Consider the following 25,241-nt stretch of genomic DNA (forward strand, 5'->3'; position numbering starts at 1 on the left):
AGCCTCATAAGCTAATTTCAAGACTAGACATTTGAGGATGGCATTAATTGCTCCCTTTTGTCCTGGAGATATTTCTCAAGCAGCCACACTTCATTAGGCGCCTTGGCAACCTCTGGATGCTCCATCTACATACTGTACTTTAGATTATCAAGTGAGATCTTTGAGGCTAAGAATGTTCTGCACCGTAGTAATCATTGTCCAGCCCCTTCACACCTATAGACTGGCAACATATACCAGTTCAAATGGAATCTAGATGGGGCTCAAATTTAGTCAGCTCCACTTCTCCCTTCGTTGCCATTTTCTACCTTATAATACACCATTCAGAAGAGGTCGTCTGTTTTTGCAATTCAATGGAATAGAGATACTCTCTGGCAAGTTTTTTAGCCTCATGGGATAAATGTTACTGCTTACTTTGGCTTAAAAAGGTGATCGATCAAGAAAGAAACCTCAAAGGATGGTTTAACTTCTGAGATGGAACTTTTTCCTGAAGGGGTGAAACAAACTGAGTTTTAAAATTGAACCAGTCTCATCTCGGTACTGGTGGATCCACATGATACATGTATGGATACTTTCTTTTCTGTCTGAAATACAAAATACATGTCTAGGAACATTCAGTATTGTTAAAATGGGTGCAATATGATTGATGGATTTGTGCACAAGAACTAGTTTTACGTTTTAAATACTCAGCTTTAATCTACAGAAGTATTGTATTCCATATTTGTTGTTGAATAGCCATTTCTTGCTAATAATTGAGAGATATACAGTGGCTGTTACTAATAAAATCTTTTAATTGGTGATTTTGTTTATTTAATTTTTGCCAATAAAATAGTGATTAGCAAGAAAACGTATGATGTTTGTTTTGTTCTTGTTACATGATTATGAAAATAGTACTGTACATATGATATACTTAAATGTGCTTTAAATTGCACATTTAAATTTTTTTCTTTCTTTTTTTTGCAGCTATACTTTTACCATGAATGCCTGAAAATATTTTGTTGGTTTTGGTAATGATGTATGTTTTTAGTGGATATTCTTCTGTCTCATGTTGACAGTTAACTTTCATTTATAAAGTAATTCAACTTTACAGAATTTGGAGTGCCAGAAGATGATTACTGGAATAATTCTGAAGATGAATCTTCTGGAATGAGCAGCTATGGAGAAGAGGATTTGGGTGATGGAGGTTTAAGCCGCAAGTCTTCAAATACTTCACAGAAATCATCAACATCAGCATTTTCTGCAACTTCTTCTGGTGTTGATACACAAATGAAGGAATACATGAAAGAAATGGAGCGAGAGTTAGCAGCTACAAACCTTGGGAATACCTTTGCTTCAAATGAAGATGATGGAGATGATGAATTTGACGACGTTGAAAATTTTGAGCCCGTAAAGGTTGATATGAGAGCTGTGCAGGATTTAGTGAAAACATACACAGCACAGAATGGCATGCCTGGCCCAGCATCTTCTCTTCTTGGATCAGTTGGAATGAAGCCCAAAACAAAAAAGTAGAAGTTTAATGTGTGCTTCATTTCTGTAATATAATCTTATACATTGAGTATCATATATCAGAAATCATCATCAAAATCATTATGATGAGGCTTGAAGGTGCACTTAAAACTGGTAGTGTTTTATGTCTTTGTGTAATATATCACTAGTAGTGAGACATATCAGTGAAATGTTAATCATTATAGAGTATTAACAATGCACTCAAGAGGACTGCTGTGTTGAGACTTTGCTGGTGCCAGTTTGGCTTATTGTCATAAATCTGTTCAATTCAAGTACTTTTGAAGCGGTGCATTAATGGTTTGCTCAACTGTGATTTATTTTAAGTTAAGATGATGTCCATTTTCTCAGCTGTAATTTAGGGTACATATTTGATATTAGCTACAGTAATTATGACATGACTTTCCCTTCAGTTAGTGCTGATAACTCAAAACTTTGACGAAGGGAAATCAAATATGGGCAGTATCTTAAGGTCACCTTCATGTGATATTAAAAGATGGGTATTATAATTCTATTGGGTTTTACTCATAGAAGCTGAAACGTCTTAGTCCATTTTATGGCATTATTAATACTTAAGGTGAATTGGCTTTGGACCAGTAAGTATTTTGATAATCAAGATAACATTTGTGGTTAAAATGAGAGGCATTCATAGGTTAGTGATTACGTGATACTCATGGGATTTCAGAACTAAATTTATGTTGTCATGTTTAGATTTTAAATTTTAAATGCTAAAAATAAGAATAAGTAAGTTTTAACATTTCTTTCTTTGCTATCTTCTCTGAAGCAGAAATTTAATCGTCTTTAAGATAACTCATTTATTATAATTTATTTTATTTAATTGGCCTATTTATTAATGAAAGTACATCGGGTACCTGTGCAACATGAAGCTTTATTCATTAAATCATTTTATTAGTTTTTACTAGTATAAAAATATGCATACTTTCGTGATCCTTTTCACTAAAATAATTTTATTTTAATGCAGTTTGCTCAAGTTTTCTTTTGATTTCATCTCATTCATGTTTATAACTAGATTTCTATGTAATCTTGAGCTTTTTCTATAACAAAATCAGCGACCTATATGTTCTGTATACCTACTTCTATTAAAGAAAATTTTTTGTATCTTTGGCTATAAATATATGAATATAGGCATTATGTATTTTTTGTTGTACCCCCAGTGGGCAGATTCTCAGTGAATCATTATTTTTAGGGGATGGGGATTTGAACACACATCACTCAAAAAACATGCTCAGAGCAGCAAGGTTTTAAAAAAAAATATTTTGTGATGTACTTGCTGTCCTGATTTGGTAAGTTATATAATTACAGGACTTTATTTTTTTACAAGATACAGGGGGTCCTCGAGTTACGACTTTGATCCGTTCTTAAGATGCGTCGTAACACGATTTTCAGTGAGTCGGAACATAAAAAAATACCACATGAATTAATGTAAATATTAATAAAAAAGAGAGAAGAATTCCTTACCTTTATTTATTTGGTTGGCTTCACACTGTAGAGGAAGCTGCATGTGCTGGAGATACTGGGGGAGGTTAGTGAAGAGAGGCAGAACCTCCAGAAGGTGCTGGAGATGCTGGGGCAGGTGAGTCTGGAGGTGAGGCAGAACATACAGAAGGTGCTGGAGATGCTAGGGCAGGTGAGTCTGAAGAGTGAGCAGAACATACAGAAAGGTGGCTGGAGATGCTGGGGCAGGTGAGTCTGGAGGTGAGGCAGACATACAGAAGGTGCTGGAGTGCTGGGGCAGGTAGAGTCCCTGAAGGTGAGGCAAGAAACATACAGAAGGTGCTGGAGATGCTGGGGCAGGTGAGTCTGAAGGTGAGGCAGAAACATACAGAAGGTGATGGAGATGCTGGGCAGGTGAGTCTGAAGTGAGCAGAACATTACAGAAGGTGCTTGGAGATGCTGGGGCAGGTGAGTCTGGAAGGGTGAAGGCAGAACATACAGAAAGTGCTGGAGATGCTAAGGGCAGGTGAGTCCGGTGAAGGTGAGGCAGAACATACAGAAGGTGCTGGAGATGCTAGGGCAGGTGAGTCTGAAGGTGAGGCAGAACATACAGAAGGTGCTGGAGATGCTAGGGCAGGTGAGTCTGAAGGTGAGGCAGAACATACAGAAGGTGCTGGAGATGCTGGGCCAAGGTGAGTCTGAATAGGTGGAGGCAGAACATACAGAAGGTGCTGGCGAGATGCTAAGGGCAGTGTGAGTCCTGGGAAGGTGAGGCAGAACAAACAGGAAGGTGCTGGAGCTGCTAGGGCAAGGATGAGGTCTGAACGTGTGAAGGCCAGAACATGACAGGAAGGGTGCTGGAGATGCTAGGGCAAGGGTGAGTCCTGAGGTGAGGCAGAACATACAGGGGAAGGTGCGGAAGGATGCTGGGCAGTGAGTCTGAAGGGTGACGGCAGAACATACAGGAGGTGCTTGGAAGGATTGCGGGGCAGGTTGGAGTCTGAAAGGTGAGGCAGAACATACAGGGGAAGGCGGTTGCTGGAAGGATGCTGGGGCAGGTGGAGTCTGGAGTGAAGGCAGAACAATACAGAAGGTGCTGGGGCAGGTGATCTGAAGGTGAGGCCAGAACATACAGGGAAAGGTGCTGGAGGACTGCTAGGCAGGTGATTCTGGAAGGTGACGGCAGAAACATACAGAAGGTTGCTGGAGATGCTGGGGCAGGGTGGGGAGTCTGAGGTGAGGCAGAACATACAGAATTGGTTGAAGATGCTGGGGCAGGGAGTCTGAAGGGTGAAGGCCAAGAAACATACAGAAGGTGCTGGAGATTGCTGGGGCGGTGAGTCTAAGGTGAGGCAGAACAAATACAGAAGGTGGCTGAGATTGCTGGGGCAGGTGAGTCTGAAGGTGAAGGCAGAACATACAGAAAGGTGGCTGGCGAGATTGCCTGGGCAGGGATCTGAAGGTGAGGCAGAACATACAGAAGGTGCTGGAAGGATTGCTAGGGCAGGTGAAAGTCTGAAGGTGAGGCAAGCAAGGCATCCCAAGAAAGGTGCTGGAGATGCCTGGGCAGGTGAGGGTCTGAAGGTTGCGGCAGAACATACAGAAGGTTGCTGGAAAGGATGCTGGGCAGGTGAGTCTGGAGGTGAAAGGCAGAACATAACAGAAGGTGCTGGAGATTTGCTGGGGCAAGGTGAGTCGTGAAGGTGAGGCAGAACTACAGGCAGGTTGCTGGAGAAATGCTAGGGCAGGTGAGTCTGAAAGGTGAGGCAGAAACAACAGAAGGTGCTGGAGATGCACGGGCAGGTGAGGCAGAACATAACAGAAGGTCCTGGAGATGCTGGGGCAGGTGAGTCTGAGGTGAGGCAGAACTATACAGAAGGTGCTGGGAGATGCTAGGGCAGGTGAGGCTGCAGAGGTGAGGCAGAACATACAGGAAGTAACTGAGCATGCTGGGGGCAGTGGTCTGGATGAGCAGAACATTCAGAAGGTGCTGGGGGAGCTGCTGGGGCGGTGAGTCTGAAGGTGAGCAGAACATACAGAAGGTGCTGGAGATGCTGGGGCAGGTGAGTCTGAGGTGAGGCAGACATAACAGAAGGTGCTGGAGAATGCTGGGGCCAGGTGGTCTGAAGGTGAGGCAGAACATACAGAAGGTCTGGAGATGACTAGGGCAGTGAGTCTGAAGCGTGAGGCAGAACATACAGAAGGTCTGGAGATGCTGGGGGCTAGGTGAGTCTGAAGGTGAGGCAGAACATACAGAAGGTGCTGGAGATCTGGGGCAGGTGTCTGAAGTGATGGCAGAACCATACAGGAGTGCTGGGATGCTATGCGGGGTGAGGTCTTAGGTGAAGCTACATAACAAGACGGTGCTGGAGATGACTGGGGCAGGTGAGTCTGAAGTGAGGCAGACATACAAGGAAGGCTCTGCTGGATGCTGGGGCAGGTGAGTCTGGGGTGAGCAGAACAAATACAGAGTGCTGAAGGATGCTGGGGCGGGTGAGGTCTAGTGAAGGGCAGAAATACAGAAGGTGCTGGAGATGCTAGGGCAGGTGAGTCTGAAGGTGAGGCAGAACATACATAAGGTGCATGGAGATGCGAAGGAACAATGTGAGGCAGGAACCAATAAGAAGGTGGCTGGAGGATGCTGGGGCAGGTTGGAGTCTGGATGTGGAAGGCATACACATGAGGTGCTGGAGATGCTAGGGCATGGTGAGTCTGAAGTGAATTGGCAGAACATACAGAAGGTACTGGAGATGCTGGGGCAGGTGAGTCTGGAGGTGAGGCAGAACATTCATAAGGTGCTGGAGATTGTGGGGCAGGCGAGTCTGGATTAGCAGAGGCAGCTGAGGTAGAGGGTACAGGATCTCTTGCAGGCCTCTCTACCTTCTTAAAATACTGCTCCAGGTTAGTCTGAACAGAGAGCAACCTCTTCTCATCCAAGATCTCCTTGTAACATTGCATCAAATCCATGATGCCTCTGGAAACCCTAGTGAACCTTTCCAAGTTGGGATCCTGAGCTTCAAAAGTTGCCAAAGCTTGCTGCAACTCTGCAAAACCTCTTGCCAAGCCCTGCTTTCTGAAAGCCTTAGGCTCTGGGGTGGTTGCTGCTTCTTCTTCCTCTATGATCTGCTTCTCCAGTTGTATCAGGTCCTCAGCAGAAAACTCCTCTCCATGAGATTCCAGCAGCTCTGTAACATCATCAACCTCCATCTCCAAATTGATTTCCTTACTCAGGGCAACAACGTTCTTTATAACATGCTGAACTGTGTCCTCAAACCCATGGAAATCATTCACAAATTGAGGACAAATTTTTTTCCAGACCATTCATGTTTGTTTGCTTAACCTCCTCCTAGGAATCAGCAATGTTCTTTACAGCATCAAGGATGTTGTAGGATTTCCAAAAGTCCTTCAGAGTCAAGTCCTTGGTTTCAGTTGCCTGTAAAGCCATAGCAATTGTCCTTCGTAGGTAGTAGGCCTTGAACGAAGCAATCACTCCTTGGTCCATAGGCTGTAAAAGGGCCGTGGTATTAGGTGGAAGGTAAACCACCTTGACATTAGAGTTAAAGTCTCCCAGCTGGGCAGGGTGTCCAGGGGCATTGTCCAGCACTAGTAACACCTTAAAGGGGATACCCTTGTAGGCGCAATACCGCTCCACACATGGCACAAAATGGTTTACGAACCAGTCCTCAAACACCGCAAGTGTCACCCATGCCTTCTTATTTGACTTCCAAATTACTGGTAGTTGACCCTTCCAAATGCCCTTGGATTTTCAGCCTGATACACCAGCAAGGGCTTCAGTTTGAAGTCGCCAGCAGCATTACCCCCAAGAAGTAAAGTTAGCCTCTCCTTGCTGGCTTTATGACCGGGTGCTGACTTCTCCTTGGCAATGTACGTGCGGTTAGGCATACGCTCCCAAAACAAACCTGTCTCATCCACGTTAAACACTTGCTGAGCAGAATAACCCCACTCCTTAATTATCTCAGCCAACGCTTTAGGAAATTCACTCGCTGCTTTCTCATCCCCACTAGCAGCTTCCCCTTGCACTTTAAGGTTATGGTGATTGGCCTGAGCCTTAAATCGCATAAACCAACCCCTACTAGCCACAAACTCTTCACTTTCACTTCCTTCCCCCTTTTCTTTTTTCAACGCTTCAAACAATCTTTTCGCCCTCTCCTGAATCACCATAAGGCTGACTGGAATACGCCGTTTCAATGATTAGACCACTTCGCTGCTTGGTTATCACTGTCGCTTTCATAGGAGCAGAACCTTTCACATGTTCAACGATGTGCTCTTTACCTTTGATAATAGTAGCAACAGTCGAATGACTAAGGCCAAGCGACCGGCCAATGTTTGTTGGTGTTTCTCCCTTTTCAGATTGCTTTATAATGTCCACTTTAACTTCCATGGTGATGGCCTTTCTTTTCTTTGGTGCACTACCATCAGAAGAGTCTGCCTTATGCTTGGGAGACATAACCAAGGGCAAAAAGTTACAAAAACAATACAACACGAGAGAGAGAGAGACAGCGTAAACAACCAAAATGGCTTATGGGCGAGGATTGAGCGTAGGGAAGCGACGCCGTCTTCTCCCACACAAAGCTTATTCTTCTGCCGTACACCCGAAACTAGTTTGCGTTTGTTTACGTCGCTAAACCGCGTAAGACGGAATGACTCAAAATATTATTTTTTATATTTTTATGGGGGCGTGTTCGTAACCACGAAACAGCGCAAGTCGAAACCAGCGTAACCCGAGGACTCACTGTACTGTATTGACTGGATCTTAGTATTTTGAAGTAGTGTGTCAGTACACACAGCTTCAATGTACGTATCTGGATTAAGTTATTCCTCAAATCTTTACACAAATGAATATGTACCTGATTGGGCTTTACAAAACTGCAGCTGTCAGTCCCTAATGAGGTCCTTTGTTAGGACATTATTTACCCGTTATATATTTAAGTGAAGCTCAGGCATACTTTAGTTTAGAGTAAAGATAAATACCTTTTCTAATGAAGTACAGTGTAGCCACAATCTCTCACCCTAATTCACTATAAATCTTTATTCTATGATTATTGCTTTCTAGCTCACTCTTGAGTTCACCTCATATTTTTTATCATTTCACATGTATAAATGTTCTTCCACTTTTCTCATACTTTTTGTATTCTTCCAGGATCATGTGACAACCTTATGGCATGTGCTTGCTTGCTTATACCTTATAGCATTTCACAAGGCGTTTGTCTACTTTGTTTGAAACTTACTGTTAGATCTAATTCACTCGGACTTCATGGTAAGCTAAGCTTTTACTCTTCCCATGCTTAATTTCTTAATTTGTTTTGCATGAACTTTATGCATGTTTCATTTTAAATAATTCATCCTAGTTAAATATTTCATTTATTTGTATGTCTAACACACTCATTTTTATGACATATGACCTTTGCTGAGAAACTTATACATGATTTCACTGAATGATACTAGAAATTATTTGAAATTTTATGTTCATGTTTTACAAATCATTGTCTCATACTTCATTTCAAAGTGTAACTGATCACATCCCAGGCCAGCAACCAAAGAATTGAATTGGGATAGTTTTTAATGCGTAATAAACACGTGAAAATAGCACAACCAAGGAAATTAGACTCAGGTCATAGAAATTTTAACTACAGTCAAGGATATAGGGACTTTATTGCCTTCCACTTTTAAAACCCATTAGCAGAATAGGGGTTTTACAGTTTCTAAGGAATAAACAAAAGTTTCCAAAGAACAAAAAAGAAACAGCCTGGGTTTTAGCTCACATTATGCGCACTTATTCTAACCATAAATTCTTGAAGACTTGATGGAAACACTTTTCTCTCTCATAAGATTAATTATAAATTTAAAGGATTTATCTTTCATAAGAGAAAACTTGTAAATTAGATTTATCTTTGAGGGAAAAAAAAGGTAAATTTTAAACAATGGCAAGAACATCACATTTTATGTATGAAAAATTAACTTTAATATTACAAGTATATGCATACTGAAAAAACAAATGGGGAATATGGTGAGAGATAGACCTCTAGTATACTCGTAGTTCATTTTCAAGTGGTAATTAAAGAAGGGTTTTGAGGTGGGCAAGGAGTGTAACGGAGTCTGTGTTTCTTCCCTTTCACCTCCATCAGATTTCATCAGCAGTATGATTTTTTAGTAAGATGTAAAGTGGCAATTACTGGTTCTTTAGTAATAATTCTCTGTTGATGGCAATGATGCTTCTGTGCAACAGTCACAAAAATCCCAATATGTCTGAATAAGTCGTTTGGTCATTTACCTTCGTATTTCACTGGCAGAAAGACTTCGCGGAGGCAGACCATAGTGCATAAACCTTATCAAACAAGGCATCAAATTCCTCAACCAATATGACAATGGAATTTTGATGGTGTCTCTGCCATGCTTTTGCCTAGATTGTTTGCCTCATTGACATGAAATGTGAAGTAAAGCCTTCAGAAGTACAGTATTAATGTTATATGTTAACAAGGATAGTCTGCTCCAACACATGATGGCTTCTCTAAGCAATGCACTATTCCTGCTCTTCTCCAGCTAACAAAGGGCTAGGGAATTACAGGGGAAGAAACCTTCTTTTGGAAATTAACTTTGGAAATTAGGTAAAAGTAGCAAAGGTAATCCATAAATAACCCACCTTGAGAGAGTATGGTATCTTGTGGACACAAATATATTCATATATGAACAGAGCACCTCAGTGGCATGGTTGGTTTGGTCTTGGCCTGCTATCTCTGTGGCCGCGAGTTTGATTCTCGGGCATTCCATTGAGGTGTGAGCGATGTGTATTTCTTGTGATAGAAGTTCACTCTTGACATGGTTCAGAAGTCATGTAACCACTGGTTCCATGCAACGTAAAAACACCATACAAACAAACAAACAAATAGTATATTACTAAACACATATCTTCAGGAGTGGGTAATTGCTACTTTTGAGTGATGACATGACCACCACTAACAAGACCAAATCCCCAACTTATGAATAATACATCATACAATCATGAATGACAATTTTTTCAAGACTTCACAAGTTGTCAACAACAATCAATACCTCAGGAGAGGTAATACTTAAGATCACTCCATTAATCGAACAAATAAGATATCATACATCAAACTAAAGCAACTGGGTTAAACCCTGAAGGAAATAAAGTGGAACCTCGGTTTTCGTATGCCCTGGTTTTTTTGTGATTCAGTTTTTGTAGACTTTTTCCGACAATTTTTTCTTGGGTTTTGTACATATCCTCAGATTTAGTACACTCAGAAATGCTCCTGCCAGGGCCCACCACATGCCTAGGCCCTGTACCAGGCGCCAAAACAAACCATCCCGTGTTCTCTCATGACCCATTCTACATTTGTGTTCGTTGTTTTTGTGCTTTTTGTGGGTTTTTTCGAGTGAAATGATAAATAAGCCATCATGTAAAAGGGGTGAAAAACACTAAAGAATTTAAGAAAGAATTCGTAACAAAGTGTTGGAGGATGTTGCATGCCAATCTCAGTGAGAAAATGCCTACAACAAGAGCTGCTGTTAGTGAATTTAAGCCCAGCAGAGGCTGGTTTGAAAAATTCAGAAAGCGAATGGGCCTACATAGTGGCTACTTCAGTGATTAAAGACATGTTTGCAAAGTAGAGTGATGTAAAAAATTTTGTGTAGAATTATCATCCCAACAAAGATGTTGTAATACGTGTTTCCAACAGGTTAATTGACAATGCTGTGTTTAACTATAGGCAAATTTTAAGGAAATGCCAGAAACAAATGTCTCCAGACAGTTTTGTTGTGTAACAGGGTCCAGTGACTCTCCAGCTGGTCCTAGTGCTAGTAAAAAACGAAGAGGGAAAGTAACCTCAGATAGTTCCATTAAAAAATGAAGAGAAGTAACCCCAGATAGGTCCTTGATACCTGAAGGCCTTCTAGAGGGGGAGTCCCTTTCCAAACAATATCCTCTCCTCCTCCTCTCTCCATCTTCCATATGCTAACAAGAGTCTTCCATAAAGGTAAAAGTGATGTTAAATATTCATTTATTCATTTCCTTGGTAATTTATATTTATTTCTCATTGTTTTCTGTGTGTAAAACTGTTTTTATTCCTTATAAAATGTATTTCTGTTAATATTTTTGGGTGCTTGGAACACATTAATTGTTTTTTCCGACACATTATACAAACCATTGGTCCTTTACATAAGGAATTACTATCAGCGCCAGCTGGGCCAGTTGTAAGATTTAATGACAAGGTAGTTCGGCAGTAACTGCTTGTCCAATGGTTGGGAGTCCCGCCTGACTGGATGTAAACATACCACTTTGCTTTCAACCGCCGTTGGGTGAAGACATGTGTTTGCCTCTCTGCCCGCCTCTGTCGTGAAATTGTTTACAACATTTTGACTTTCAACCTATTTCTTCGTATACTTGAGTGTGAACTGTAAGTATTTATTTGTTTTTTTTCTTTTGGTTGTAGCATTGCATCGCTGGAGAACATGCAGTCCCACAATTCCGATAACCTCTCGCGCCCCCTATCCAACTGGAGATTGTACCCTGGAGTTGGGGGCTGGAAATGTGGAGCTTTTCGCTTAAGTGAAAGTGTGGAACCCCACCCCTTTTGCCCAAGGTGCCAAGGGCGTGATTGTGACCGTGCTGTGACTTGTGATTATTGTGTCTCTTGGTCGGAGGAGCAGTGGGTGCGATACGAGAAGAGGAAAAAGCCGCCAAGGTGTCGTCAGAAAGCTCTCCCTCGACACCTCTGGTGATAGATACGTTGTCTTCTTTCCTCCCTCCTTGTCAGCTCCCTCGTATGGCTCTCTCCCCTTTGGGAGACATGTCTCTCTCCGCCTCTTTGCGCAATCTGTTGAGCGCAGAGGAAGGAGGGAGACATCCTGACCTTGAGTTGTACTCGGGGTCTTCTGTCCACTCGTGGGGGATCTTTCCCCCGCTGAGCGAACAGGAACTCCCCCATTAACCCGAATGTTGCTTCCTCAGGTGTGTCTGCCTCCGCAGGTTGGGACCTTCAGCAGGTGTGGCACTCACTGAGTCTTCTGGGCACTCCTAGTATTCAGGGGCTCCTCCTTCATCTTGCTGCAGCCCCAGTTACTCACGGAGTGGAGACGAGAACGACCACCACAGTATCGACCCCAGGTTACTTAGCTCCCCCTCACCTGGTATACACCCAACATGTGACAATGGTCACTCCCACAGCTGCGGTGCAGGCTCCATTGCCTTATGTACTTGAAGGAGTTTTTACCCCCTCCTCCGGGTTTTGCTGTCCTCGCTCCACCCCCTGACTTCAGGTGCCTGAAGAGCTCGCCCCTTGATCGTACTCCTGTTGCTATTGCTGTGCCTGCTGCCCCTGTTCCTGCCCATGGAAGTGCTGCCACTCCCTCAGGTCCTCCCAGCCAGGTGGAGCTGGGCCCCATTGCCACCGCAGCCACCCCAGCTCCAGCCTGGATGGGAGACCTATCAGCTGTCCTGAGGAAGTTGGTGAAGAGGAAGTCCAAGAAGAAGAGGACGGTGTCGTTGTCGTCTTCTTCATCGTCGTCTTCTGCCACCTCTTCCCCTTCGACTTCCAAGGCCCCCAGCCGAATAGAAGAAGGTGGCCTTGCCCTAAGAAGTCTCGCACAGCCTTCAAAGGGTCTGTCTTGCTCCGGTGAGACAGGTGGGTTTTCCGCTGGTCCTCCCGTTCTTCCAGGAACAGGGCCCGTCTCTCCTTCCTCAGGGGTTGGCAATCTCCTGTAGTCCTCCCAGCCTACCAGTTCTGCTGGTAGGCAGGGTAGGAGTGTCAGGTCTTCCTCACCTGCCCCTTCAACCTCCTCGGGGTACACCAGGATGAGCAAGACGAACAGGAGTGACCATGAGGAGTGTGTTCCTTACGGTCCGGCCACGAGAGCCTATGAGCCTGGGTCGGTCTAGGGACCGGACAGATCATACACTCAAGTGGTTAGAGGAGACCATGAGGGGTCTGGCAAGGTTTTTCCTCCTGAAGGAAGAGTGTCTCAGGAGGTGATCGGCCTGGATGGATCTGACAGTCCATTGCCTCAGGACGCAATCACCCCCGAGATACAGAGGTCCTTTGTAGAGGTCATTGCGCTGATCCATCAGCACAACGGTGTGGCTACCCCGGTCTTCCTTGGCTGACGGAGTGCTGGACCAAGTGAACGCCCTTGTTTCCGGACAAGAGGCCTCACTCAGGGGCAGCAGGTCGGACAAGCTGGTTCCCCCTCCTCTGCCTCGTCAGCAGCGTTTCTACGGGCTTTCGACAGACTCGTTGCCGACCAAGCAGGTTGATCCGGAGTTAGCTTGCCTAACTCCAAGAGTGCCTCTTTAACTCCTGCTGTCAGAGAACCACTGGTTCTCGCAGCAAGAGGCATCGTCCCTGGAATCCACTGCCATGGCAGCTTTCCAGGTCGTCTCCTGGCTGGATCTGTGGTCCCTCACAGTATCCAGAGTTGTAGCCTCCTCAGGAGCTATAGTTCCTGGGGGAGACTCGGCCAGTCTGGAGGTAGAGCCATCTCCTACCTTGCCCACCAGACAGCCAACCTGTGGGCCAACCTGGTTTTGAGGAGAAGGGACGCAGTCCTGACTAGCGTAACCAGGGCGGCCGGTCACGAGGTAATGTTGGGTCTGTGGAATGGACCGTTGCTGGGTTCCTCCTCTCTCTTCTCCAGAGAGATGATGGACGCTGCGGTGGAAAAGCGCAGAGCTGATGACAGCGATCACTTAGTACACCAGGCGGTTGCGAAGACTTCTGGGCAGTCTTGTTCAACTGCGGCTAAGCCTCGGAGCTTAGCTAGCGCTTTCTCCACTCCCAAGACATCAGCAACATCGAGGGTAGTGTGAGGAAAGACCCAGCCTTCCTCTTTCGCTTAGAGAGGTGAGTGTCAGCCCTCCTCTCAAGCCTTCTTCTCTTGCGGGAAAGGGGCTAAGCGAAAGAGGAAGAGAGGGAAACAATAGGGACGGTGTTCCCCCTCACCTGCTGCTGGAAGTGGATGGGTGCCTAGTGACCCATTGGGCAACTTGGCAGCACTATGGAACCGAGACTTGGGTAGTGGATGTCCTTCGGGAGGGATATCTACTTCCCTTCGAGTTAAGGCCACCCCTCACCTCACACCCGGTCCACCTTCAAACGTACGTCCCCGGTTCTGCCAGGGATGTAGCACTGACACATAAAGTGCTGACCATGCTGAGCAAAGGAACTGTGGCGATCGTGCGAGATCAGTCACCGGGGTTCTACAGCTGACTTTTCCTGGTGGAGAAGTCTATAGGGGGCTGGAGACCGGTGATAGATCTCGCTCCCTTGAACTGTTTTGTTCGCCAGACTTGGTTCACGATGGAAACGGCACACTCAGTGCTCAGTTCCATCCAGGAGAACGATTTCCTGCTTTCGGTGGACCTGAAGGATGCCTATTTTCAAATACCCATCCATCAGTCCTCCAGGAAGTACCTTTGCTTAATCCTCGACAGGACAGTGTACCAATTCAGGGAACTTTGTTTCGGTCTCTCAACCGCCCCATAGGTGTTCAAGTGAGTGTTCACTCTGGTGTCGGCTTGGGCCCATTTGGTCAGGATACATCTGATGAGGTATCTCAATGATTGGCTGGTCCTGGCAAGCTCTTGCTCGCAGTTGCTAAAGGACAGAGATTGCCTCCTCGACTTCTGCCGCAATCTGGGGATCGTGATAAATTTCGAGAAGTCAGATCTCGAACCCAAGCAGAGAATAAAGTACCTGGGCATACTGATCAATACGGTGGCAGCACAAGTATTCTCCCGCAGACTCGCGGATCAGCAGGTTCAGGGAAGCAGCCCGACAGTTCTTGTCACGACAGGAACTGTCAGCTCAGCAGTGGCAAGTCATGATTGGTCACCTGTCATCACTAGAGAAGTTAGTCCCTCACGGGTGTCTTCACCTGCAGTCTCTTCAATGGAGACTAAAGGAGTGCTGGTCACAGGCGCGGGATCCGCAATCCTTCCTAGTTCCTCTCACGGAGAAGTAAGGGAGGATCTGGCCTGGTGGCTAGGCGACAGGAGCCTCTTAATAGGAGTGCCCTTGTGCACTCCCCCTCCGGAGATGCTTCTGTTGTCAGATGCATCTACTGAGGGTTGGGGCGCACACCTGGAAGAGTTGCTGGTTGCAGGAGTGTGGAACCATCACGAAAAGCACCTTCACATGAACTTCATGGAACTCAAGGCAGCATTTCTCGTGCTCCAAGAATTCCAGGAACGACTGATGGGACACTGGGTGGTGTTGATGAGCGACAACACCACGGTAATGGCATATGTCAGTTGACGATGCAGTTGACGATGCAGGTGCACGAGTGGGCCGTGGCTCACTTGGTAGAGCTGTCAGCCAGATACATTCCAGGCAAGAGGAATGTAGTGGCAGACAAGCTCAGCCACCAGAATCAGGTGATTGGGACAGAGTGGTCTCTTCTCCTAGACATGGCGGAAAGGCTGTTCAACCCATGGGGGCATCCATTAGTGGATCTGTTCACCGCCTGGCACAACAGAAAACTTCAGGTTTTCTTCTCAGTTGTGCTGGACCCATGGGCAGCTGCAGAGGAGGCGTTCCAACACCCATGGGACAACCTCGTAGTTTACGCCTTTCCCCCGTTCTACCTGATTCGCAAGGTGATCAGCAGGGTCCTGGTCACCAGCAATCTTCGGATGATTCTAGTGGCAACCAAATGGCCTCAATGCATTTGGTATCCGGACCTGCTGGCTCTTCACTCGGAGGCACCACGAGAGATTCCCCCGTGGCACAACCTGCTGTGTCGACCACATGTAGAACGGCACCAACAGGCAGTACATTCCGTGTCTTTATGGCTGGCGGTTATCCACCATCTCTTGCGAGTGAGAGGCTTTTCTCTCCGAGCAGCAACAGAGATGGCTGGATACCTCAAGCAGTCCTCTGCAGGGGAAAGTGGTCCATCTTCTGTGGTTGGTGTTGTAGACGGGGTCTCTCTCCGCTCAGAGCCACTCTTCAGCAGGTAGCAGATTTCCTGATATTTTTTCGCCGTGAGAAGCTCCTCTCTGTCGCAGCAGTCAAAGGATACAGAGCTGCCCTGGTCCTAGTCCTTAAGCTGTGAGGAGTTGATATTTCCTCTTAAATGGAAATAACTCTCCTAATGAGGACCTTCGAGATGTCTTGCCCACCCAGGGAACTCAGGCCCCCTGGGTGGGACATGACTCTTGTCTTAAGGAGTTTGACCCATAGACCCTACAAGCCTCTGCGGGAGTCGTCAGACAGGTATCTGACCCTCAAGACCGTCTTTCTGCTGGCCCTGGCATCAGCGAAGAGAGTAGAACTTCATGGTCTTTCCTTCAATGTCAAACACTCGAGGGGATGGGGATCAGTTACGCTCGATTTCGTCCCGGATTTCGTAGCGAAGACTCAGAACCCTTCGGTCCCTGACGCCAGGTTCGAGTCCTTCACGATCCCCTCCCTAGAGGACTATACTGGTAATGATATGGAAGAGATGCTACTTTGTCCTGTTAGAGTGCTACGGCACTATCTGAAGAAAACTCGACACCTCAGGCCTGAGTGTCGACGCCTTTTCATTAGCACCGGGGTGACCAAGGGAGAAGTGTCCAAGAACACTGTTTCTTTCTGGCTTCGTGAGGTGATCAGGAAAGCGTACGAATCCGAGAGGAGTGCCAACATCAGTACCTTTTGTTCGAGAGCCCACAAAGTTAAAGGTATTGGTCCAACCCTTGCATTCCGCAAGAACTTGTCAGTTGCACAGGTGCTGAAGGCAGGGGTGTGGTCCAACCAGACCACCTTCACCTCCTTCTACCTTCGGGATATTGCCCACAGGTCCTTGGACACTTTTTCCTTGGGACCCGTGGTGTCTGCTCAACAAGTTGCGTAGCTTACCCAGCTCCTTTAGCAGGACAAGGTTGCATCTCGTCCTCGTAATATCGCATGAATGGCGAATGAATAAGAGTGTGACTGGCTCCTCTTCCTTCTCTTTTCTTCCCTCTTCCTTCTCTTTTCTTTCCTCTTCCTGCGGGCAGAGGGTAGCAGTCGTCACATGACGGACAGGACGACGATGCAGGTAAGCTACGTAATTGAGCTCCATTCTATCTCTAATTAGGAATAGAAGCACTTATCCGTCCCTTCCCTAGTAAGGGGGGAAAGCGGACAACAGTAAGAGACAAACCCAATGCTTTATATTTGGCTTCTTACTTATGACATAAGTTCTTGCTTGCTATTCATAACAGATACGCATGCCTCCCTCATATTAATTGGTCCAGCGGTCTGGCTGCTGATCCTGCAGTGTACTCACTCCGATCAGTTGGACAGAGGCTAGGTCCCCCCCCACTTTGTTCTTACGACCAGGGAGGGAACCCAGGTTGGGCGAACACCAGACTGTTCACAAGACCCAGATTCCTCCCACCAATAAGTGAGTTCCTTATGTAAAGGACTGGTGGTTTGTATAGCATGTCGGAACAAATCACAATTTTTGAAAGTAAATTGTATTTTTCCTAACTATACAAACCTGAGGCCCTTTACATATAGGCCCACCTCATGCCACCCCTCACTCTGTTCCTGGGCCTAAAGCAAAGTGGAATGTTTACTTCCAGTCGGGCGGGACTCCCGACCATCGGACAAGCAGTTACTGCTGAACTACCTTGTCATTAAATCTTACGACCGGTCCAGTTGGCGCTGATAGTAATTCCTTATATAAAGGACCTCAGGTTTGTATAGTTAGGAAAAATACAATGTACTTTCAAAAATTGTGATATTTATATTATTTCTTATGGGAATTACTGTCTCAGATTTTGTACTTTTCGGACTTCGTGGGACGTTCTGGAATGGATTATGTACAAAAACTGAGGTTCCACTGTAGTAAGTCTAATCTGACTCAACTGAAGGGAAGGAAAACCTCAATATACTGAAATAAGTCAAACTTTAAAGAATCAAAAGGAGTGAACTTTAGAATATCTATGAAAAATCATATCAGTCTACATGTAGTATATGTATATAAAAATGGATGCGTATGTATGTGTGTGTTTGTGCCATATATACTTTGAAATGCATTAAGCAATTTCAACCAAACTTGGTATGCATATGACTTACCTTCTGGAAAAAAATGCAGTCGACCTCCGTATTAGTGTTCTCGACATTCGCGGACTCATATATGGGTGGTTTTCTCAATGGACCATACATACCCATTATTCACGGGAAATTCACATATTCGCTGTATTTTTCTATGAGAAATATCCACATATTACTGTATTTCCATATCAATTTCATGATTCATTGCACTTTTTGTGATAAAGATATTAAAAAATCCCAGGTATAAGTATTTCTAGTATGTTTTTCTTAAGTTTGAACAAGCAAAACAGGCAGTTTTAAGCATTGTTATAGGAGTTCTAAGTAGTCACAGATTCTAGCTATTCGTGGGGGCATGTGGAACATATCCCCCGTGAATACGGGGGTGTCCCCTGTACTGTTGGGGCAAGACATTACTCGCACCAAAGCGGGTGAAATGAGAAAATACCTGAAAACAACTGATATTTGTGTCTAATCCATAGTTTTCAAGGTTGCTGAGATGAATAGTGACACTTCCGATGCCCTTCAAGTCCAAGTTCAGTCCCGATAGGGAGGGGTTTGAGAAGAGGGTGACATGTAAAAATAACTGAAAAACATATTAACTTTAGTGTCTAATCTAGAGTTTTTGAGGTCGCTGAGATGATTACAGGCAGTCCCTGGGTTACGACGGGTTCGGCTTACGATGTTCCGAGGTTAAGGCGCTTTTCAATAATATTCATCAGAAAATTATTTCCAGGGTTAAGATGCATGTTCCAGGGTTACAATGCCTACAACACTGATCTGGCAGAAGAAATATGACACCAAAAATGAAAAATAATCGATATTTGAAGGTTTTTTGTGAAAAATGCAATAAGAATGCAGTTTACATAGTTTTGAATGCACCCAAAGCATTAAAAGTAAGGTTTTCTTAGGATTTTTAACGATGTTCCGGCTGACGACGATTTTCGGCTTACGGCGAGTCTCAAGAACGGAACCCCCGTAGTAACCCGGAGACTGCCTGATGTAATCCTGATAGGAAGGCAGTGGGGTGGGAAGGGTGTGACATGTAAAAATAACCAAAACAACTGATATCAGTGTCTAATGCATATTTTTCAAGGTTATTGAGAAGAATAGTAATCCTCCCAATGTCTTTTAAGTCCAAGTTCAGCCCTGATAGGAGGGGGGGGGGGGGGTGAGAACGGGTGGGAAGGGGGTGACATGAAAATAACCGAAAAGGACAGATATTAGTGTCTAATCCATAGTTGTCAAGGTTGCTAAGAGGAATAGTGACACCCCTGATGGCCTTTTTAAAGTCCAAGTTTAGCCCCCGATAGGAAGGGGGTTTGAGAATGGGTGGATAGAGGGTGACATGTAAAAATAACCAAAAACAACAGATATTAATGTCTAATTCATAATTTTTGAGGTCACTGAGATGAATAGTGACACTCTTGATATCCTTAAAGTCCAAGTTCAGCCCCTTGGAGGAATCAAAGCTAACAACAAAGCAGGCAAAGCTCCCTGCAGTTATGTTAATCGTACCAACTCTCAAAAAGACCCTCAGGCACACTTTCCCCTCTTATGTTACTTTATTCAACAGGGCAATTGGTTCACCAATAGATATATACAGATTTTTCACACTTGTACTCACCATCAGTGACTGACTTCAGGGCGAGACGCTGTGCCATCTGCTGGATACAGTTGTCGAGACACAGCAACCACTGAGAATCACAACACAAAACAACCAACCGAGTACTACAACCATACAACAACTCAACAACACAACAAATCACTGAGCAGACGAACACCAACATCATCAAAACAACAACCTTACAAGTCTACATACAACAACTCACAAAATACACCAAGAAATCACAACAGCTCACCAACAACAATACTCAACAACTCACAACTACAACAACTCATATACAACTCAACAGAAACTCACAAGCTCAACAACCTTCCAACACACAAGCATAACAGACTCAACAACACACAAGCACAACAACACAGGCACAACAGCTCTAAGCATATGACACCAACAGCAAATCAAACAATCCAATCCAGAAACACAACGCAACTGACCATCAACAATATCCAAGACCACTGCGTAAAATGTCTGTCCAGTACAGACACTGATCCAAGACTGACTTGGCAACTGCAGCTAACCCAAACTGATCGCCCAAGAGCAAACCATCGCTAACTATCCACCCACCATTTATGCTCTTTCTCTTGCTCTCTCTCAACAGCTCGTTCACTCACACTCCTCAGAAAAATACACACGCACTTATACACTACCATACAGCAACACCAAACATGAGCACAACCACAACACATCAAACACATGAAAGTATTTAAGCTCTCAATTACTCCCAACAATTACAAACAACCCAACGACGCTCGTACTCTCTCTCTCAAGAGATAATAACTGTTTTTATTATGCAAGAGGATATTGCAGATATGGAGAAAATTGCAGATTCAGACACAAAATGAATAATTATGATGAAGAAAGAACAAATATTATGGAAAAGTTGGATTTTTTAATGTCAGAATTTCTGGAAATGAAAAAAAGAACAACATACCAGAACAGGAAAGAGACATGGGAAAATCCTTATTATTACCAATATTAAATGAAGGAGAAAACATGCAAACCATCATAGTGATGAATGCGCAGGGTTTAGTTACGAGTAACTCAAAAAGAAAAATAGAGTACTTAGAAGAACTAACCCAAATTGAAAAGAAAATAGATATAATGAATATAAGTGAAACCTGGTATTCCCAAGAGACTGGGAATGATGATCAAATAAAAGGGTTCCAAACTTATAGGAAAAAATAGGATTCAAGGGGGAACCGCAATAGATGGGAAAGACAAAAAACAAGGAAAAATATATGAGAAATATAGTAACTCAGAATGTGAACTAATAGCGGTAGAATTTGAATCTGAAAAATTAATGAACATAGTAATATATAGACCTCCTAATACTAAAGAGTTTGACTTAATAATAGAAAAATTGGATGATATATGTAGAAATCACAAGGACTGGACTATTCTCCTATCTGGAGACTTCAACTTTCCTTTCGTAGACTGGAAAGAACGAATAGGAGATTGTGGATGTACTTATACATATAAAAAAGAGAGTAATAGTAGTGCAGAAGATAAGAGGCAATTCGAAAAGCTATTAGATATGCTACTAGAATACAACATTCAACAAATAAATCACCTGCCAACAAGAAAGGAAAATACTTTAGACCTAGTATTTGTGAACGAGATGAATTATGTTAAAGAAATAATAGTTTATAATGCGAGTATTTCAGACCATAATGTCATAGAATTAACAGTCCATTCCAAAGCAAGTGAAAACAGAGATAAGCAAGAAATGAAAAAGTGGGAAGGATATGGAAAATACAACTTCTACAGTAAAAATATAAAATGGTCAGAAATAAATGAAGAATTAATTGTTGTTGTTGTTTTTGATTTAGCTGACCTTGTGTCAGCACGGGCTCTTGCTCACAGAGCAGCCCGTAAAAAGAGAAGAATTAAACAAAGATTGGGATAACATTTTCGTAAGTGATGACATAAAGGTAAATACGGAGATATTATATAAAATATTAGAGAAAATAGTGGATAAGTATATACCGATGAAGAAAAGTAAACATCAGTCATGTATACCAAGAGACAGAAGGATCTTGTTCCAGAAAATCAGAAAGTGGAAAAAAGGTCTTGCAAAAGAAAAAAATGCATGGAAAGTTATAGAACTAAAAAGTAAGATAGAAAATGCAGAACAAAAGATTATACAATCAAAAGAAAATGAAAAACGGGACTTGGAAGAAAAAACCCTATTAAATATCAAGCAAACTCCCAAACTATTATACTCATATGCGAAGAAGATGAATAAAAGAAGAATAGAAATAGGCCCTCTAAGAATTGAAGGGAGATTAACGAATGAAAAAAAGGAAATTTGCAACATATTGGCAGAACGATATAAGAGAGAATTCACCCCTAGAATAGATAATGAAGATAATGATATAGAAGTAAGGGATGAAAATAGTGAATATTTAGCTGACATAGATATTAATGAAGCTGATATTGTGCAGGCTATTAATGAAATTAAAAATGGAGCTGCTGCAGGGCCTGATGGAGTGCCTGCTATTTTGTTAAAGAAAGTAGTTCATTCTATCGCAAAGCCACTTGCAATATTATTAAGACAAAGTGTAGATACAGGCAAGATTTATGATGAGCACAAATTAGCATATATTACCCCTACTTTCAAAAGTGGATCAAGACTAGAGGCAAGTAATTATAGGCCTGTGAGTCTAACATCACATATTATGAAAGTGTATGAAAGGGTAATGAAGAAAAATATTATGAAACATTTAATAAAAAATAATTTGTTTAATAAAGGACAACATGGTTTCGTACCCGGAAAAAGTACACAAACCCAACTGTTAGTCCACCGTGAGAACATATTCAAAAATATGAAAAGCAGAAATGAAACAGATGTGGTTTATTTAGACTTTGCAAAAGCTTTTGACAAAGTAGACCATAATATATTAGCGAAGAAAATTAGAAAACACAATATCGTGGATAAAGTAGGAAGATGGTTAAAAGAATTTTTACACAACAGAAAACAGATAGTTATTGCAAACGACGAGAAATCGGATGAAGTCAAGGTAATATCCGGTGTGCCGCAAGGTACGGTGTTAGCTGCAATACTGTTTGTTATTATGATTGAAGACATAGACAGTAATGTTAAGGATTCGGTAGTGAGTAGTTTCGCAGATGACACAAGAATAAGTAGAGAAATTACTTGTGATGATGATAGGAACGCTCTACAAAGAGACCTTAACAAAGTATATGATTGGGCAGAGGTAAATAGGATGGTATTTAACTCTGATAAATTTGAATCAATAAATTATGGAGACAGAGAAAGAAAGCTATATGCATATAGGGGACCTAATAATGAGACAATCACAAATAAGGAAGCAGTTAAAGACCTTGGTGTGATGATGAATAGGAACATGTTATGCAATGATCAAATAGCAATTCTGTTGGCAAAATGTAAAGCAAAAATGGGAATGTTGTTACGGCACTTCAAAACAAGAAAAGCTGAACACATGATTATGCTTTATAAAACATATGTTCGTAGTCCACTTGAATATTGCAATATGATATGGTACCCACACTATCAAAAGGATATTGCACAAATAGAGAGTGTACAAAGGTCCTTTACAGCTAGAATAGAAGAAGTTAAAGACCTTGACTACTGGGAAAGACTACAATCCTTAAAATTATATAGTCTAGAAAGGAGAAGAGAACGCTACATGATAATTCAGGCATGGAAACAGATAGAAGGAATAGCAGAAAATATCATGGAACTAAAAATATCAGAAAGAGCAAGCAGAGGTAGATTAATAGTGCCCAAAACTATACCAGGAAAAATAAGGAAAGCACACAGGACATTAATCCACTACGCACCAGCATCGATAATGCAGCGTCTATTCAATGCGTTGCCAGCTCATCTGAGGAATATATCAGGAGTGAGCGTAGATGTGTTTAAGAATAAGCTCGACAAATATCTAAACTGCATCCCAGACCATCCAAGATTGGAAGATGCAAAATATACCGGAAGATGTACTAGCAACTCTCTGGTAGACATTAGAGGTGCTTCACACTGAGGGACCTGGGGCAACCCGAACAAGATGTAAGGTCTGTAAGGTAAGGTCTCTCTCTCTCAACTCTTGAAGACGTTGTCAAATGTAACTACCACATCACTCCTCCATAACCCCAATAGGAAGGGGAGTGGAAAGGGTGTGATGTTAGAATAACCGAAAAGGACAGATATTAGTGTCTCCATAGTTGTCGAGGTCACTGAGATGAATAGTGACACTCCTGATGCCCATTAAGTCCAAGTTCAGCCCCGATAGGAAGTAGGGTTGAGAAGGTGTGGGAAGGGTATGACATACAAAAATAACCGAAAATAACAGATTTTGTCTAATTTATAGTTTTCAAGGTTGCTAAGATGAATAGTGACACTCCCGATGCTCTTTAAGTCCAAGTTCAGTCCCTATAGGAGGAGGGCATGGGAAGGGTTAGGAAGGTGTGACATGTAAAATTAACCGAAAACTGCAGATATTAGTGTCTAATCCATATTTTTCATGCCACTGAGATGAATAGTGACACTACTAATGCCCCTTAAGTCAAGTTCAGCCCCAATAGGAAGGGATTGGGCTGAGAATGGGTAAAGAATAAAATGCAAAAAATAACAGATATCATTGTCTAATCAATAGTTTTTGAGGTCGTTGGGATGAACAGAGACACTCTCTATGCCCTTTAAGCCCAAGTTCAGCACTGATAAGAAATGGGGTTGAGAAGTGGTGAAATATGAAATGTAAAAAATGCTGGGCAATGTAACTGAAGCAACTACCTCAACAGGAAAGAGAGAATAAAGGGGGCGTGGGGAGGAGAGAGTTTATCCGTTGTCATTCAGATTTTTTCTGGGCAGTGTTGGGTTGGTCAGCGAGTTATAAATAAAAAATAAGGAAAAGAGTTAAGTTGGGTAAAAAGACATTACTTGTAGTTTGAAGTGTATATAATAGTTTCATGCAGAAAAAATTAAATTTAGGAATATTAACTACAAATGCCAGTTTTTTTTAAAAGGAAGGGATAAAACGCCAGCAAGTAGTATGTTAAGAGAGAGAGAGAGAGAGAGAGAGAGAGAGAGAGAGAGAGAGAGAGAGAGAGGAAACACACCAAACGGAAAAGGATGTTGGTGAATAATATGATACAATTTAATACAAACAAATTAATACTCTGATTTGAACAAATTGATGAAGGAAAAAGAAAGCGTTGAACAAGGAAATTGTTGATTTTCCCCTGTGTGTAGCTACGTTTCATTATTGAACTGTATCGATTATTTTCCGTCAATTTACTCCGAGATGGCAAAGTGAAATTGTAAAGGAAAATGTTTTATGTTACCATTATAAGTTTAACTCAACTGAATAATGGAGATCTATAATTTCCTCCATAAAAGAAAATACTATCAGCATTTATCTTAGTATTCTTAAATATGCTCAAAATGCAGCTGATAATTGGATCTAAGCCAGTTGTTAAAAGGTAGTTTTTACCCATAAAACCTATTTTACTAAAGCACCTGAGGCAAGGATATGTTGACTGAAGCTTAATTTTACGCTTTATTTTACCGAACACTAATTCTTATTAAAAAAATTTTCTTTATAGACTTTATACAACTGACA

At 42.9% G+C, this 25,241-nt stretch overlaps 1 protein-coding gene across 2 annotated transcripts in view; it reads left to right on the forward strand.

Annotated features, from left to right (window-relative positions):
- Window positions 1–2,649, forward strand: part of LOC135198088 (protein ecdysoneless homolog) — a 36,852-nt gene extending 34,203 nt beyond the window's left edge. For both annotated transcript variants that reach the window (XM_064225517.1, XM_064225516.1), the window contains exon 8: window positions 1,088–2,649. In XM_064225517.1, the coding sequence (XP_064081587.1) occupies window positions 1,088–1,506 (419 nt within the window). In that variant the 3' untranslated portion in view covers window positions 1,507–2,649. The remainder of the gene's footprint in view (window positions 1–1,087) is intronic.
- The last annotated feature ends 22,592 nt before the right edge of the window (window positions 2,650–25,241 follow it).

The sequence above is a fragment of the Macrobrachium nipponense genome, chromosome 21 (genome assembly GCF_015104395.2).
Source record: "Macrobrachium nipponense isolate FS-2020 chromosome 21, ASM1510439v2, whole genome shotgun sequence".
In the NCBI taxonomy this organism is placed as follows: Eukaryota; Metazoa; Arthropoda; class Malacostraca; order Decapoda; family Palaemonidae; genus Macrobrachium; species Macrobrachium nipponense.